General features: G+C 32.0%; 2 protein-coding genes across 3 annotated transcripts; both read left to right on the top strand.

Moving 5' to 3' along the window:
• The first annotated feature begins 4,305 nt into the window (after positions 1-4,305).
• On the top strand, positions 4,306-8,991 carry LOC127247802 (monoterpene synthase TPS4, chloroplastic-like). 2 transcript variants are annotated; one of them, XM_051269831.1, is made up of 7 exons: positions 4,306-4,674; positions 6,832-7,174; positions 7,307-7,525; positions 7,954-8,092; positions 8,192-8,294; positions 8,403-8,443; positions 8,630-8,991. In XM_051269831.1, the coding sequence occupies exons 1-7, from the start codon at positions 4,407-4,409 to the stop codon at positions 8,918-8,920; spliced, it is 1,404 nt and encodes a 467-aa protein (XP_051125788.1). In that variant the 5' UTR covers positions 4,306-4,406; the 3' UTR covers positions 8,921-8,991. The 2 variants fall into 2 exon arrangements, with proteins under 2 accessions (XP_051125788.1, XP_051125787.1); XM_051269830.1 differs by having other exon boundaries at positions 8,192-8,443.
• An 8,742-nt stretch (positions 8,992-17,733) lies between these two features.
• On the top strand, positions 17,734-18,183 carry LOC127247362 (uncharacterized). The gene has a single exon (XM_051269195.1). The coding sequence runs from the start codon at positions 17,734-17,736 to the stop codon at positions 18,181-18,183; it is 450 nt and encodes a 149-aa protein (XP_051125152.1).
• The last annotated feature ends 609 nt before the right edge of the window (positions 18,184-18,792 follow it).

Here is an 18,792-nt window from a genome sequence, read left to right as displayed (position 1 = left end):
GGGAATAATAAATTTCCACAAAATTCTTCGAAGAAACACACCCATTACTATATTTCTCATTTGCTATTTTAGTCTGTCAAATATCAACACAAAATATTAGTCTCTCAACCCTTACTAAGCATATATATGACATTAAAATATCTTAAATTATTAATTAGGTTAAGAGTCTATTTTATTTGTCTTATATTTATTGTATATAAATATATATGGATAATTTTCAATAAAAATATATATATTTTTTATAAAATATTATATAAATTTATACTTTCTCAATTCCGCTAAAAGTGTCACCTAATATATGGTTAATTTTCAATAAAAATATATATATTTTTTATAAAATATTATATAAATTTATACTTCTCAATTCCAATAAAAGTGTCACCTTTATTGTAAATACGAAAACTTAGACAAAATATAATTAATAAGTAATTAAAAATTATATTAGTAAAAATAATTATTTTATAGTAAAAATTTATTATAAATTAAAATTAGAATAACTCAATAGTTTAATTAAAATTAAAAAAATTATAAATTATAAAATTTAAAAGGTGACTAAAGTGTATAATCATTTCCTAAAAAAAGACATTATGTGAACGAAAAAAAAATAATGAACACTTTATGTAGAAATTGTCCCGGATGATCTAGTGGTGTGAGGTGAATTTATGACCATGAAGTCATAGGTTCAAACCACCGACGCTCCAGATCGCCTGCCACACATATTTCTACGAAAGTGTATTTATGACTAATAAGTTCCACATAATTTGTCCATATTCTTTATTTTTGTTTGTCCTACATAACTTTTCATTTATATTTTTGGAAATATAATTATGCATTTTAATCACATTTTAAATTCTAAATTTTATAATTCTATTAATTTTAATTAAATTATTTACTTATTTTAATTTTAATCTATAATTATTTTTACTAAATAATAATTATTTTTACTAATACTTTTTTTAATTTCTTACTAATTATACTTTATCTAAATTAGCTGGGTCCAACCTACTTGAGTCTTAATTTTTCGTATTTTGTTTGTTGTTTGAGTCCGATTTTTGGATCGTACTTATTATTATTAGAGAAATTTGAAAAAACTATCACGTATATAGGTCAAATTATTATTTTTGAATATTTTTTTTTTCTATTTTTACAATTTAGGATATTGTGTGTACTCCGTGCATTATTTTTGTTCTCCGGCGCTGGAAAAACGCACGTGACCGTCACGTGCACCTTCGGGGCAAAGCCGACATATACCTGGACGTCGTTGTTGCTGTATTGTCGTCCGCATGGTCGTTGGACAAGCGACGTGGAATTTTTTATTTTTTTTCGCTTTGAAATTTGGGACATTATATGTACTCCGAGTATTATTTTTATCTTTCGGCGCCGGAAAAACAATTTGTTCTTAATTTTTTCTTTTATTTTAATTTGGTCCAATTGGACCAAATTGCAAATATGTTATTTATAATTTAGTCCAATTGAGCTAAAGTAAAATTTAAAAAGAAATATATTTTTTAAAATAATTAGGGCCCGTTTGAATTAGCTTACAAGGTAAGTAGAAGCCAGAAGCAGAAGCCGAAAGCCACAAACAAATGCAATTCAATTTTGTGTTGGATGTAACAGAGTTGCAAATGCTTTTAAGCGGTTAAAATTACTCAAAAGGACACGATGTTAATATAATACTACCAATATTTTTCTATACCACTTACATAATTTATTTTTAAATTTTATTAATTATATTTAAAGATTTTAAATTGTAGTATAAAAATATATTTTTAAAATTTAGTTATTTATATTTTAAAATTTTATTTTAAGGGTAATATATAAATTAAAAATAAAATTTACGATCCAATATTAAATTATTTGTATTTTAAAATTTATTTTAAAATTTTACTAATAATTTTAATATAATTAAAAAATTTATATACTCCTGTTTAAATTTGGTATCTTAATTTTAATTAAAGTATAACATATAAATTAAAAGTAATAATTTAATTTTTTTTATGAAAATATAATATATATAAATTTTTATATCATATATATAAATAAATTATTTTTATACTGTATTATTGTATTTATTATTATTATTATTATTAAAAATAAAATATTAATTTCAACTGAAAAAATATTTATGTTTATCTCAAAAGTTGCCCTTGAGGTGATTAGAAAAAAATATTTTTCAGCATGAAAAACTACTTCGACATTAAAAAAAAATAAAATATATACAAACAAATAAAAAATGTCAATTGGGCTTATACTGCTTTGGGAGAAGTTAGCCACGCAATTATTGGCTCGTGGTGGAGCCTTAGAGAAGTGACAACCTTTTGTTAAAAAAATTCAAGATGCGTGTGTACATAAAAGTATCGTAACATATTGATTCCGTTCCCTTTGTACAAAAGATTTGGAAATCTTGGTACTATTAAAATATTTTAAATATCAAATTAAATACCCATTCGGTCTCATAATTAGGTATTTATTTATTTATTTATTTTTTATGTAATTTTAAAAATATTAGTATTATATTATGATATAGTAGAAATAAAGTAGAAATGACTAAAATAACCTTATTAGTATGGTATGATATAAATGTAATGATATTTGCGTAATATATTGTAAGTTGTAAGGGTATTTGTAATGTTAGGTATATAGTATAATTGAAATTGATACTTTGTTATGAGACGAACTAAAATGAAAAATGGATACTTTGTTATGAGACGGATGTAGTATAATAGTAAAAAATTATACTCCCTCGGTCTCGGCTAATTTGTCCCATTTAGATCACTAACTTTTAGGTATTGTATAATTAGTGAGTAATTAAAAAGTATATTAGTAAAAATAATTATAATTTAATAAAAATAATTTTAGTTTAAGAATAAAATGACTAATTAATTTAATTAAAATAAAATTATAAATTATGAATTTTAAAATATTATTTAAATATATAATTGTATTTAAAAAAAGAAATAAAAATTATGTGAGACGAATGAAAATAAAAATAGTGGATAAATTAAGTGGGACGGATGAAGTATTAAATATGAGAATCTTATAATATGCTTCCATCTAGGTATTGATTGAATCAAATAATATAAGACAAATAATTCAGAAATTATATATTATAATACAATATATATATTATATATTCTAATAATACATAATTATAAAAATTGCACAACATATACTTTCATATATTTTGCAATGAAAAATAATATGTTTTATTGTTTAGAACATCTGTTAGAGTGAGTGTCAATTGCATTACTTTTTTATCTTTTATGTCTACATCAACATTCAAATTATTCTTTTTAACATTCATAGTCACCTTTACGTTACAGTGCTCACACAAAAATGGTGGTGTTTGACTCATTCACATAAAAAAAATCTACTCTTTTCATCTCATAACTGTGTATTCATTTGCTTTTTGCATGTAATTTTAGAAATATTAGTATTATATTGACATATAGTAAGAATAAAATAGAAATAGACTAAAATAACCTTATTAGTATTGTGTGATAAAAAAAATAATAGCATTTGTGTAATATATTGTAAGTTGTAAGGGTATTTTATAATGTTAGGTAGATAATACAGTTGCTAAAAAAAATAGATACTTTGTTACGGGACGGACTAAAATAAAAAAAATGAATAGTTTGTTATGGGACAGACGGAGTATTATTTTTGTCCCATTTTATTTGTTCATTATTTTTATTTCGGTCGATCCCACAGTATTTGTCATTTTATTTTAGTTAAAATAATTAAAATTTTTAATTGCATTTAAAATTTTTTAATCAATAATTTTTTAATATTAATTAAATTAATTAGTTATTTCAATATTAATTTTTAATTATTTATATTATATAATAATTATTCTATTAATGCATTTTAAAATTATTTATTAAGTATACTTTACCTAAATTTTCTTATCTATTGTAAACCGAATATAAAACGTGGGACAAAAGAAGTATATTTTAAGGGTGTGTTTGTTTGAAGGATTTGGGAAGAATTTACGCTATTCAAACAATTTTTTTTCTCCAAAAACATCAAATAAAACACATATATTTTTTTTTATATTATACTTAAAAAAAATTATTTTTACATTCAAAACATCACATCAATACATATTTATATCACATCATACCATTGTTTCAATTCAAATTTTTTACTATTCAAATCCCAATTCAAAATCCAAATCCCCAAACAAACACACCCTAAATAGATTGTGATCGAATATTTTAAAACACAACATACTTATCTTCCTAACCAAATCAATTTTAAAATAAGTATTTATTTGGAAATCTACAGCACATTGTCAACCATGCATTAATGTTTGCTCCAATCTGATCACACACCACTTGCACTTGCAGTTGGATCTCCATCTCTATAAAGCATGGAAGCTTCTCACTTCATTTCTGCAGCTAGCAATGGCTAAACCATCTTCTGTAAATTCCACCATAGCCATTGAGGAGATCCAAGAAAGGACAAGAAGAACTCTGCAGAGAGGATTGGATCCAACGGCTGCGATGAAGTTGATCGACACCCTTCAATGGCTGGGAATCTCTTATCATTATGAAGAAGAGATTGAATTCTGGTTGGAGAAATTACAGCATTGGGATGCTGGAGAAGATGACTTACATGCCGCAGCTTTACGCTTTCGACTGCTTCGACAAAATGCAAGGCCTGTTAGCTCTGGTAATTCTTTTCTATTCCTAGTTATATTTGGAGGAATGTTTAGATGTTCAGGTGTTGCTTAGAGTTTAGATAAAGTATAATTAGTAAGTAATTAAAAAATATAATAGTAAAAATAATTATTGTATAGTAAAAATAATTAAAGATTAAGATTAGCATAACTAAATATTTTAATTAAGATTAAAAAATTATAAAATTTAAAATGTAATTAAAATGTATAATTATATTTTAAAAAAAGAAATAACAAATTATGTGAGACGAATGAAAATAAAAAATAAAAAATAAAAAATAAAAACAAATCACGTAGGACGGAAGGAGTAATATGGTTTCAGTTATGATTGTTAAAACTATGTGTTGACCATTGATATTATAGATGTGGTGTTTGAACATATCTATGTGACAGAGAGATCAGGTGCGGAACCAAGATTTGATGAAAGGAGAGCTGATTTTTGAAATTTTTGAAATAACACAATTTTTTTATTATCAGATAATTTTATTATTCGAGATGTTATATTTTAAAAACTTTACAAAATAATAAACTATAACAACATCAATTATATATTGCAATATTCTTTAATTTGGTATTGCTTGAAATCCGTAAGTATTTTGTATTAGAGAAGAATTTCACTTAAAAATATTATTGAAAGTTGTTTCTTTCTTTTCGTTAGAAATTTTCAATAACTTTTATTTTTTTACTAATAATTAATTTTATATTCAAAATATTACGTAATATTTATCTATAACACAAAAAATATTCAAATTTAATTTTTTTATTATTCAAAATTCAAAGGAACCCACTCTATATAAAATTTTAATTTACTAATATTTTTATACTACATATATATAAATATTATTATATATATATTTAATTAAAAAAAATAAAAGGGGGTGGGATAGGAGGAGCTTGTGTCTATCCCCGAGGCCATCTTCAACCCTCCACTCTATTTTTGCAGTTGCTACAGTAAAAATATGCAGTTGACCTATAGTAATTTTACTTCAACCTTAAACTTCAATTTTTACTAAAAAAAAAAATAAAAAATAAAAAAATATATATTTCCTATATATTCCTCTTTTATATTATTTTATATAACTTTTCATATTTATAAATTACACCTCAACTTTAATTTATTTTTACATTAGATCCATACATATATAATTTATATTACTTTTCAAATAGTAAAATTATATATCAATTTAAAAAATAAAATTATATATTACTTTTCAAAAACTAAAATTATAGCACTTTTAAAAAATAAAATTACATACAACTTTTTAAAATATAAAATTATACATCATCTACTAATAAATTAAAATTACACAATACACCAAAAAAATATAAAAAATACTACAAAAATACAACTTTTTGGAGTAACACTGTGCATATCTGCAAAAATGGGGGGATTTGGGGGTGGGTTGGAGCCCCCATTTTTTGTACAAGCCACTGAGTTGGAGATGATCTGATTGTATATGATGTGTCTAATATTATGATACAATGTCAGTTCATTATATTAATATATTTTTTGTCCTATTGGTTTGTGATTTTCATGTACCATTACTCGCAACCTATATTATTAGGGTAGACAACACATTATTTTAATTAACATGTTAATTAAATCAATGTATTGAGAGTGGATACTTATAGTATGTTCTATGAATAGGCATGTGACAATATCGACGGTCATATGTGATGCATCAACTATTTTAATGCGTTGTCAATTCACATATTATATTTATATTATATTGATATAAATCTTGCCGTGTTGATTTGTGATTCATGTACTATAATCTTAACCTATATTTGGACACTGTTTGGCTCGTCACAATTAAATTATTACTTATTAGGGCAGACAACACATTATTTCAATTAAGATAATCTAGGATAGTTATGTTAATTAAACCCATGTGTTTAGAGTTGATACTTATAGTGTGGTCTATGAACAGGCATGTGACGAGATCAATGATCATATGTGATCCATCAATTATTGTGATATGTTGCTAATTCATATATTTTATTTATATTATATTAATATAAATCTTGTCTTGTTGATCTGTGATTTATGTACCATAACCTCAACCTATATTTGGACACTGTTGGCTCGTCACAATTCAATTATTACTTATTACTATTTTAATTATATTACTTATGTAAACTATGGACAGATGTTTTTAAAAAATTCATGTTGAAAGAGCAAGACAAAGAGGGACTATTGAATTTATACGAAGCTTCATATTTAGGAGGAAATGGTGAGGATACCTTATCCGAGGCCATGAAATTTGCGGAAAATGAACTGAAATCTTTGCCAGTGCCACAACATATATCGAGACGTGTGGCCCGAGCCCTTGAGCTGCCGAGGCATCTTCGAATGGAGAGGTTGGAGTCGAGATTGTACATTGACGAATACCGGTGTCAAGACAACCATTGTCCCCTTCTTCTAAAGCATGCAATATTTGATTACAATGAGGTCCAGTCATTACATCAAACTGAACTTGCTGAGGTATCAAGGTAGTTTCAAAATCATAAATAAGTCTATGGCATCAAAAAGTTTTTTGCATGGTATTACCTATTTGATTCTTATTGGGATAGAGGATTATAGGTTGTTTCTTACATATATATTTGTTCTTCAATCAAATTTAGGTGGTGGAAGCAATTGGGCATAATTGAAAAATTAGGGTTTGCTAGGGATCGTTTGATGGAGTGTTTCTTGTGGACAATTGGAGTTATTCCCGAACCTAAATACTCAGAAATTCGCATAGAAATGGTGAAGACAACAGCACTTTTAACAGTGATTGACGATGTTTTTGAGATGTATGGCTCCATGGACGAACTTCATCTCTTTACCAGTGCTATCCAAAGGTAAGAATACATATATACATATATTACTTGGATGTGTTCTGAAAAATTTTAAGTAGAGTCCCCTTCATTTAAATTTAATGAAGAATATGCATTAAATGTCAAGACTAACAAAATCATTCATCTCAATTGCAATCCTAACTTGTAAGACATGCTGTCGGTCAATTTTTAATTGATGGAGAACTTTGAGTAAGATTCTTAGAATAAATATATGGAGAATTTCGAGTAAAATTCTTAAAATAAATTAAATAGATTTCATGCAACTTTTAAAGAACGCAAAATAATTGTGATTTTTAATATATATATATATATATATTTGAAAGCAAATATTATGGGATGTAGTGTAAATTGCCCATATATATAATGAACTTGTGCATATTCAACACGACCTTTAAATTAAAATGCTAATATTTTTTCTTTATTTTTTTTAGGTGGAATCTAGATACTATTGAACAGCTTCCAGAATACATGAAAATATGTTACTCGGCATTATACAATACTACGAATGAAATTGCCTTCAAAGTACTCAAAAAACAAGGGAGAAATGTTCTACCTTTCCTTTCAAAAGTGGTATAAATATTTTCATGTTTTTAGATTTTAGTTTTCAGGAAAAAAAAAAAAAAAAAAAGAAGTCATAATCTCTTTACATATTCATTGTGTACTCGACAGTGGGTGGATACAATCGAAGCTTATATGATCGAAGCCAAGTGGTTCAACAATGGGAACATACCTTATGTAGAAGATTATCTCAAAAATGGAGTAACAACTTCGGGTTCATACATGGCTCTTGTCCATTTATTCTTTTTGATGGGTGAAGGAATTACAATTGAAAATATGAACCTAATGTCTAAACCTTATCCTAAGTTATTATCAAACTCAGGAACTATTCTTCGACTTTGGGATGATCTTGGAACTACTAAGGTAATTATTTTACAAAAAGAAACACATTCCACATTCCACAGTTTTAATTTTTATTTCTTTTCTTTATTTTTTTATATATATAAACACACTTATTAACTATATCAAAATATAGGGTTTTTTTTTTTTTTTAACTATATAACAAGTATACTTATATAATTTTTAAAACAATATTTTATATAAGTGTAGGAAGAACAAAATCGCGGCGACAATGCATCAATAATAACCTCCTTGTTGATGCATAAAATTGCTGGAAGTGAAGATGAAGCTAAGAAATATGTTAAGGAGCACATCCTCCATATATGGAAAAATATGAACGACGAGCTTAAGGGTTCGAATTTATTGCCATTAGCTTTCGTGAAGGCATGTTTGAACATGTCAAGAACTTCACAGGTTGTTTACCAACATAAAGAAGATAGCTATTTATTCAGTGTGAAGAAATATGTTGATCTCATACTTTTGAAGCCAATAACATACTAAAATGAGATTAACTATTTAGAAAAATGTCTAGTATATTTATACCACATTATACTGCATTTGATATTTTCATATTTTATTTGATATATATATATATATATTTACTTTGCTCAAACTTAATAATGAATTAAACAAGAAAACTCAAACAAAAAGACATGTTTAAAAAAAAAAAAATTCTGAGTAAGGCTGAACTTTTTTAGATTACTCAAAATAGAAGTCACTTTAATTAAAAAAAAAAAAAAACCAATCCTATAATGTAAATCATGAACATATCAAGGTCTCTTATTAAAAGCATAGAAACTATCACAAAAATTCTTGAGTTAACCATAGAAAATGGGAGTGATAAAGTCCAAACTTCTAGAATCTCACTTACCCCTATAACAAGCCCATTTATGTCTCATTTCCATCAACCGATACACCCCATAAACTTCTTCTTCTCGATTTTTCTTCACAGTTGTACATTTGGATTTGATATGTCCAACACCACCACATCCAAAAAAAGTTGATTCCTTTACAATGCCAGGTTGTGATGACACATTGAACTTCTTTATTTGACCACTTTGGGATGAACCTTGGAGCTTACTGATATTCAAACAATGTTGCTCAGAATATCTCCGGTGTTGTCCAGGTGTCTTGACATCAGTTTGATTCACTGGCTGAGAGTTACCAAAAGATTGTCAAGCTCGTTTTTCACTTATCATTTTTGACAATTTTCTGGACAACAGAACTATTTTCTCATCTGATTTTACTATTTTCATATCTTCAGTAGAAAGCGCAATACCTTTTGGAGTCTCTTCTTTAAGGTGATTCATCTCATAAGTCACTATAATTCTATTCAAACCTTCAAGAGTTATGGATTTTAGCTTTTTCATTTCTTCAAGTGCTGCAACTTTTGGAGAAAACTTCTCTGTGACAGTTCGAAGCATTTTCCTTACAAGATTTTCCTCGTTGAACTGAAGACAAAGGGCATGTGCTTGATTCACAACTTCTTTGAATCTGCTATAATATTGTCCAGCAGATTCATCATCATTCATCCTTAATGAATCAAACATGCTTTCCACCCTTTGAAGTTTGGTTGCTCGACCCTCAGTTGTACCTTCAAAAGCACTTTTCAATGAATCCCAAGCATCCTTAGCTTTGGTACAATTGAATATGATTCTAAATTGCACCTCGTCAACAACAAAAAAAATACCATTAAAGGCTTTTGCATTTCCAGTAGTCGCATGCTTTTCTTCAGCACTCCATTAAGATTTTAGCTTTGGGACGATGGTTAGAAGGTCTGTGGGTCTCTCCAGGCACGACCTTCGTAGGTTTAGTCCATCCAGTCTCAATGGCATCCCATGCATCTTCACCAAGCATTATTAGAAAAGCTACCATTCGAGTTTTCCAATAGCGGTAATCATTTCCATCGAACAATGGTGGACGGCTTGTGGAACCTCCTTCTCGATTCATTTTCAACCACGAACAAATCTACTCTGGGTATTGAGCACGATGCTCTAATACCATATGTTAGGTAAGAAGAAAGACATGGGCTGGAACAGATACACATAAGAGGCCAACTCCTCCGAGTCTAATGGCAGCGGAAATAGGAAACTACAAAGAGTTTGTACTTCGGAAACACGTGGTATTATTTTGTGGTTATAACTCTTGTTTGTGTCACATATACTTGCCTATGACTAGCCAAGATCAAACATAAAACAAACAGCACACTAGATTTGTTAACCAAGTTTGGTGTAACTACCTATGTCTGGGGGCTTCCAATCTAAGAGACGTCCACAAGGGACTCAATGACTCAACAAACACAGACCCAAAGCTATCCTTTCCTACAGTCTTCTTTACATCGCAATGTACAAGAAATTAGGGATTAAACCGCAATTCTAATCCTAGCAGACTCTACCAGTCTAACTAAGAGTAAGCGGGTACAGGTTGATCTTCCTCTCCTATTGGAAATCCATTTCCTCCTTCTTCATACGAGCTTCAAATCTCCATGAGAGCTCAGATTCTTCTTCAGATCAAGGAGTAGTGAAAACGAAAAGATTGAGAGAAAATACACTCTTTCTCTCACTAGATTTTTCACTATGTTTTCACTATACTCACAAGACTGTCTCATTGTCTGCTTATACAAACAAACACACTGCCTCAATGCAGTGTTTAACCAACGTTGGGGTATTAAATGCACCACCACAAACCTGCAACATTGTTTTGTCTTGTCCTGAACATTCTTCTATATTTGACAATCTATATCCTGATAAAACCTTTGCAAAATGGCACAAATAGGACATACAAAAGGTTTTCAGCAACAGTCTACTGCATTCCATATTTGGGTCGTCATCGAGCTTTGATACCCTGAAAAGTTAGTAACATATGCCAAAACAAGAAATGATACTTTTATAACATGGTAGTTCCTTTGCAAGTAGCCAAGGATTTGCAACGGATATTAATACCAAGAATGTGTGTCTCGAGGCATTCAATGTCTCGATTCTACAGCCCTTAACATGGTTGAAGACCAGCCTCGTCTTCCAGAGAGAGCGAGGTGTAGAGTGCAAGGATAGAATTGTTTTCTAATGAGATAAATAAATTCGTTTTTCTCTCCACTTATATGAGTCTATCCCTTCATGTATAAGAGAGTATAGTGGTATTTTCATAGAGGTTTGAAGTTGCTTAGATGAAAAAGATAAAAGATGATCAATCGTAGAAGATGACCAATACGTATGGAAGTTTACTTTTAATTAGACAATGTGTTTGTTGGTGGTGTTACTACTGTTTAACAATTCGTCTTTCTGTGTTCGGAGAAACACAGAGAGTTTGTTTAGAGGATAGTGTGTGGAGTATGTTGCTAAGTGTCTTGAGTCATTGTAAACCTGGTGATAGAGTTTAGTAATTGACCTATGGATTGGCATCCCTGATATGTAGATTTTAACACCAAACTAGGTCAACAAACGTTATGTGTTTTTCCTTTATGTTTTGTACTCGACCGGCCATAGGCTTGTGGTCATTCATTCATAGATGTTGCAACAACAAGATAACCACGTGTTAAAGTTGTGTTGACCTCATACAGTTTTATAGTTCCGCTGTCAAATAAACTCGTTGGCATTAGATCTCTTTACCATGATTCCCTATATCAAACATAGAGGAAATGATATTACTTTCTTGTATTAATTCCTACAGTTTTACAATATCCTTAAGTCGCTTGAGAAACATATGTACTAAGAAAAATTTATATTTCATACGGGATTTATTACATTAGATGTCATTTTTTATGAATGCAACAAGAAGTTTAAATTTAGGTAATACTTCCTTCATCCCATCTTATTTGTCTACTATTTCAATATTAGTCCGTCTCACATAATTTCTTGTATACTTTTAAGAAAAATAATTATATATTTTAATTATATTTTAAACTTCATACTCAATCATTTTTTTAATTTTAATTAAATTAATTAGTTATCTTAATCTCAATCTTTAATTATTTATATTATAAAGAATTATCTTTACTAATATATTTTTTAATTATTTACTAATTATATTTTACCTACATTTTCGTATCTACAGAAACTAGACATAAAAGAGGTAACGGATGGAGCATTACTATTTACATATAAACTAGGAGCACACAAGATAATTAAAATAAATTGTTTACCTTGGAAGTTTAAATACAATTGCATATATAAGTAGAAGTCAAAACTAAAAGCAATTTAATTTTATTTTTGTATGAATTTTTGTGAAAATTGTTTCTTATGAATAAAATAATAATAGTTTGAATACAATAAAACTAAAAGTTCTTTTAAAGTGTTAAAACTATTAAATAAGATAGGCTAATTTAAACGTAATTTCTATTTGAACTTTCTAATTTATTTTAAAATTTTATATATTATTTTTGAAGATTTTATATTATCTAGTCTAATTGAAAATATATTTATTGAATTCTATGTATAAATTATATATGGAGACTACAATACGTTTTTTATTCCATGCAAAATAGGTAAATTAGAGATTAAAAAACATATTTAAGAGTTGTGATCAATCTCTAATGCTTTGAATATTAAACTATCGAAGGAAACATGTATAATAATTTAATAAGTAGCCTATAAGACGAATGCACATAAAAAATGTATGGTATAAAATGTCTTAGTGCAAGTAAATAAATTAACTTTCTATTGATTAATACATGCTTCGTATGAAATAAGAAGTCTCCTAATCTTTACCTATTTTACTTGATAGACTATTTATGTGCACATGATCATATTTTTACAATTGAGTGCTCGTTTTCTGACATTAGATATAAGGTGGAAGGAATTATGTTTAGTAATATATATTATATGATGTTTGGATATGTTACTTGTTGGAAATTGGAGTTTGAGCAAATATCTTTCGAACACCTTAAATAGGGTCAACTTTCCAAAATAAATGTATAGCAACCCATTGCCAATGAAATAAATACTGAACTCCAAAGCAATCAATGAACAACTCTTTCTTAACCCATTTCTATAATGAACTAACTTACATTTGAGGGATATCAATCCACGAGTATTTCAACTATAATTAATACTGATTACAAAACAAAAACAACTATAAACTCCCTTAACTCATTTCCTCCACAAAGGCTCACCTTGGATGCACAGGTATCGATCATCACAAATGCATACTGACACCAGTTTTTAGAATAGCAACAGAGAACTGCAGCCTACGAGCTAGTTATATGCTCTAGTTGAACCTCCAAAAACTCTTTCCTCTAGCGACTCCTTCGGCGAGTTGAAGTGTTAAACGCAGGTTCAAAATATGGAGATGGAGAGGGACATGAGTGAGAGCTTGAATGTGTATTTCTTTATCTAAAAATATGTCTCACAAAGTGATCTACGGCTAGTTTGATATCCCAGGCTGAATAAATAGTCTTAGAATTGACCTTGTGGAATCATGCCATTAATTTCCCTTTGCACCAAAATGGTATAAGGTATTTCTCCATAAACAAAGAAACATATTTACCTCCCTTATTCATCTAGGTTGTGTTCGTTTGACAGATCTGTGCAAGACTTTACTGTACAAATATTGTATAAAATTGTAATTCAAAATCCTAACCCTACACCCTATGCACGTTGTTGGACCATAGCCTTCCCTTCTTGCAAAAGTTGTCGCGAGAATCTCTGCGATCTGCCAAATCCACCCTGCAGCTTTGATTCACGGACGCAAACGCACCCAACGGTAGGTGAGACAATAAATCATCAGCATTCCTTTTTAGGGCATTTCAATTTCAGATCTGCGGTGGCTCAAAACCGGACACTGCGACAACGACACCCAAACGACCTAGAGGTGAGCAAATCTCAACACATTTTCCCCGATTTTGCATGATATCAATTTTATGCTTCTATATTTTCCATAAGTCGCCCAAAATTAGTTCAAACATCGAGAAATTTCATTAGAATTGCGTGAACTTGGTTTGATTTGGGTGACCTCTGTTCAATTTTAGGGTTTTATGTGTGTTTTCCGGGGCTAATTTTTCCGCGAGTCTTAGGGCGAGTAGGCCATAGTTTGAGTGATCCTTGTTAACCTGTGAAAAAAAGAATGGCTTGTTTGAAAATCGGGATGATTCCGACGATCTCTGTTAAACTAGAAATCTTCCTAAATATTGCACTTACAAGTAAGGTGGGGAAGTGTCCTGAACACACTCCGGAAATAATAGCTCATAAGTCGCTAATATTGTGTCCCCCTTTTTACTATGGGGGACATTAGAAACCTTGTCCGAAAGGAGTGGGATAAGGTTTCTTCAATGTTATTATCCATTGAACCGTGTCTACTTTTACGAATATTAGGACCATTGTGTTAGGGGATACGGTATCTGTTCAATATTAATAACCGCCGGGGAGTCGGCCTTTGGCGTTTTAGAGGAGGCCTATGCACATTGTTTTGAGTTTGGCCAAGTTGTCGGAATCAAGAAATAATGTGGTCCAAGTGTCTTTGATTTTATCTCAATTACACATTGTTTGCGAGTTTCTTTTCCTTAAGCAATGACTTCTACAAATGTGCTCGTTCGCGTTAGGTCGTACGATATATTTGTATTGCCTGCTAGATTGGGAGATTGTATCCGTCCTTCGTTAGTTTAGGTCATAATCTTTAAGCTTACTTTTGATGAAAGTATAATTTAACTGAGAATGTGCTTACTAATCATTAGATTACGCACTATAGTACTAAATACTTGCAATGGATTCAAGTTTATGAACTTTTCGTGTTACCTAGTAGGCCAAAATTAACGTGGTTGGTCGATTACTAAAATATTATATGCATAGAAGTGTTTTTGGCTTTAATCTGTCATTGCATAACCGATTGCCATTAGAACACTGAAATCCCTAGAGTAAAGTCTGTCTACATCTTATAACGCTTATACAGTGTTACACTAGAGGGTGAAGTTCCTGATGCGCATAGTTCAACCGAGAGCTGCGACCCACCCCCCAAACGCGGGATAAAGCGCAAGGTTAGTCCGCATGGCTTTTAGTTACATCAAAAAGAGTACTTTCCATGGTTTTTGCGACAAAGTTGGCATAGATCCATCATTATTGGTATATCCGATATCCTAGGTAAGCAATGCCACGCGGAAGGCGCACAACGGAGGATCCTCCTTCACCGTAGGCTAATTGGACGTTTCCATAAGAGGATTGTTTCCTCCACCTAGTGTGGTTGCAATGGCAGTTAGAGGAGTATCAGTGAACAAGCTTCACAAAATCGGTGCGGGAAGATATCACCGTGAAGTTCAATGCAGAGATGAATGCCCAGTACAGGCTAGAACAACTTCAGACGAAGCTAAAGTGTACGAAGAAGAGGTATTTGGAACTCCAATCGTTTGTGGTGAATACAATGAGACTTGGATGGGATCCGGAGTCACGTTTGATAGTAACAATTGAGGAGCGAAAAACGGACTGGGCTCTTCTAAATTATTTACACGTTTTGCGGATCTCTTATATCGTTATCCGTGTAGATAACGGTTTGTCATTGACCAAGTTTAACGTATCTCTCTCAGGCCCATAGAGACTTCGCACACCTCTTAACAAAACCGTTCGTCCACTTGGACTATTGCCACGATATGTTCAACCATGAAGGGGGCACACAGAACACTATCTTCTAGTTTGGATAGTGCATTCAACGGACCAAGTGGCAGATGAAGTGTGGATCCGAATACAGAAGAACTGAGCCATGGGCACAGAAATAGGGGTCGATGGGACAGGCGGAACGAACACAGGGACGGGTCACATAAGGCCCTCTTAGGCCGGGCCAAGTGTTAGGACGGTTCGGTGGAGGAGAGGCTCGAGTCACGCGGATGAGGTACGTGTTGTGGTTCGTGGGGAATTGAGCAATATGTTTTGCTGAAACACTACGAAAAAAGAAGCGGAGAAAACTAGAAATAAGGAGCTTGTGGGGGAGATTAGCGATGCCCTTCTTATTGTGCCCAATTTGGATCCTCGCGTTAGGAAGAGAGCAGGCAAAATATTTTTCCTTCCAGATGCCCACGACTTCTGGTTGTCCTTGGATGCAGATGCTCGGATTAAGTGGATTGATGCTTTTATTGATGGGGACTAATAATGAGAGAAAACACCGATCATCTTATGTAGTATAAGAATGTTGTATTACTTTCGACTATTTTTGTGATGTGTTGAAGTGTCAAGGTCTCAACCCCTAAGTACTTGTACTGTATCCTTTGTTTTTGGCGAAGTCTTTACTTCCCACCTTAGGACCGTGTGTTTTGTGTCGTGACAACGTTTGTACTGCTTGTTGACTGAGTCGACCTGTAACATAGAATTCAGTTTCCTACATGTTAATTTCATGGCGTGTTTCTGGAAGATTGATCGTTTCGTCATCATCTCAGCGTGCAATGTCGATTTAATTTCATGTGTGTCAAACGCAGAAAACACATGGCGGGCCCTAACCAACCACGTAACTCGACACGTAATCTTCTTCGTCTAGCTCTTTGTTTGACTGAATAAAATGATAAGGAGAATGACATGAGAGACACTTTTCTTATGACAATGGCAACCACTGCCTCCGTGGCATTAGCCTCAAGTAGTACGATGCGTCGGTGTTATGAATCGGCACTCGGGGGGAAGAATTCACCCATGAGCTGATGCACGGTCACCCGACTATGATTAAAAATTTATTGTGGATACCATCTGATATGTTTCATGATCTTTGCGCCATCTTGATCAAAAAAGGCCTCTTAGATTGCCATCCTAGGCAACGGATAGAAGTTCATGAGCGCGTAGCAATATTTTTGCACACAATGGCACATTCGAACAGGCAACATTCCACTACGGAGCGTTTCCAGCACTAGACATCGACCGTGTGCTACCACGTTAACAAAGTGATCAATGCGCTTATTTGCCTAGCACCGCACGTCATCCGCCCAAGTGACATATCTTTTCCGGCGAGGAAGATACGTGCTCCGCTATTTTCTGAAATTACCTTAAATTGCATTGATCCATTGTCTCTATTGACTTGAATTATGTGGGGGCCATGGACGGAACATTGGTGCATACTTTCCTGCGCGCTAGGGATCAACGACTTTCCACGGAAGAAGGGGTGACACAATGCAAAATTGTCATACCGTCTGTGATTTTGACATGAAGTTCACCTACGTGCTAAGTGGGTTGAAAGGGAGCGGACATTACGCACTTGTGTTAAGGGTTCCTATCTGAGAGCAATGAGACTTCTCATTCCTACCTGATGGTAGGGGCTCATAAACTTCCACCGCGACTTTGCAGTGATGTGGTTACAATCAACTAACATTTTCTTTTTTAAAAATACGGAAGTACTACGTCGGAGATTCTGGGTACATGAATTCTCTTCAGTGCCTAACGCCCTATTGCACGTATCGCTATCACCTTTTGGAATACCAGGGAAATGACCAACATTCCCAAGGTAAGGAGGAATACTTCAATTACCGACACGCACAATGCCAAAATGTAAATGAACGAGCGTTTGGTTGCCTTAAGCTTCGGTTTGCCATTCTTCACAAACCAATGCCAAACTACAAGTATGATCACCACGTCAACTTTGTAATGGCGTGTTCCGTGGTGCATAACTTTATGTTACTCCACGGTGAGGACTTGTTGGACCATGCTGCGGAGGGCCACGAGCCGGGCGAGGATGAGTCAATCCCTGTACCGGTTGTACACAATCGGCAGACACCGAAATCGGGGCGACAAGACCGGAAAGATCAAAATGAATTTCATGATATGATTTCAGAATGGTTTTGGATTAACACATACGAACATGATGTGTAATGCTCGCACCCGTCCCCCGTTGTCCCTTTTATATGTAATGCTACTCTATTTTTGTGATAAACTACCATTTTCTGTGGTGTTGTAAGGTTAACGATGACGTAGATGTGAATCACTTTGTTTTGTTCCATATTTTCGTAAAATGGGCAACAGAGCTACATTTCACTAGAATGGACAGAAACTAACCGGTCGAACAGCACATGTGCGAGCACCACTGGGATTGCCAGCCACAAGCATGACAAAAAATTACCAAACAGATTGCACACCTTGTGCTGCCGGCTGGCCTATTTTCTGCCCACAGGAGGAGAGTATCACTCGCTTCCTTTCGTGGGCATGTATTCATTTTTTGGATATGTTATTTCAGTGTATTTTCTCACCTATTCAGTCCACATTCATAACATTTATAACGCACTGACAGATGATCACCCCACACCATGTGTTTTTTTATTTGTTAGCAATGCTTACTTGGATACATTATTGCAGGAGGTATGGGTTCGAGAATGAGGAAATTAATTACAGGAAAGCGTTTGCACGGACAACCAAGTGCAGATGTGGTCAAAGAAGAATTCGATGATGGTTTCATTCCTTTCAACCAGTTATGCAGCACTGAAC

Source organism: Andrographis paniculata, unplaced genomic scaffold (genome assembly GCF_009805555.1).
Source record: "Andrographis paniculata isolate CXL003 unplaced genomic scaffold, ASM980555v1 Contig32END, whole genome shotgun sequence".
NCBI lineage: Eukaryota > Viridiplantae > Streptophyta > Magnoliopsida > Lamiales > Acanthaceae > Andrographis > Andrographis paniculata.
Note: the sequence above shows the minus strand (reverse complement) of the source record. Positions and strands in the feature narration are given on the sequence as shown.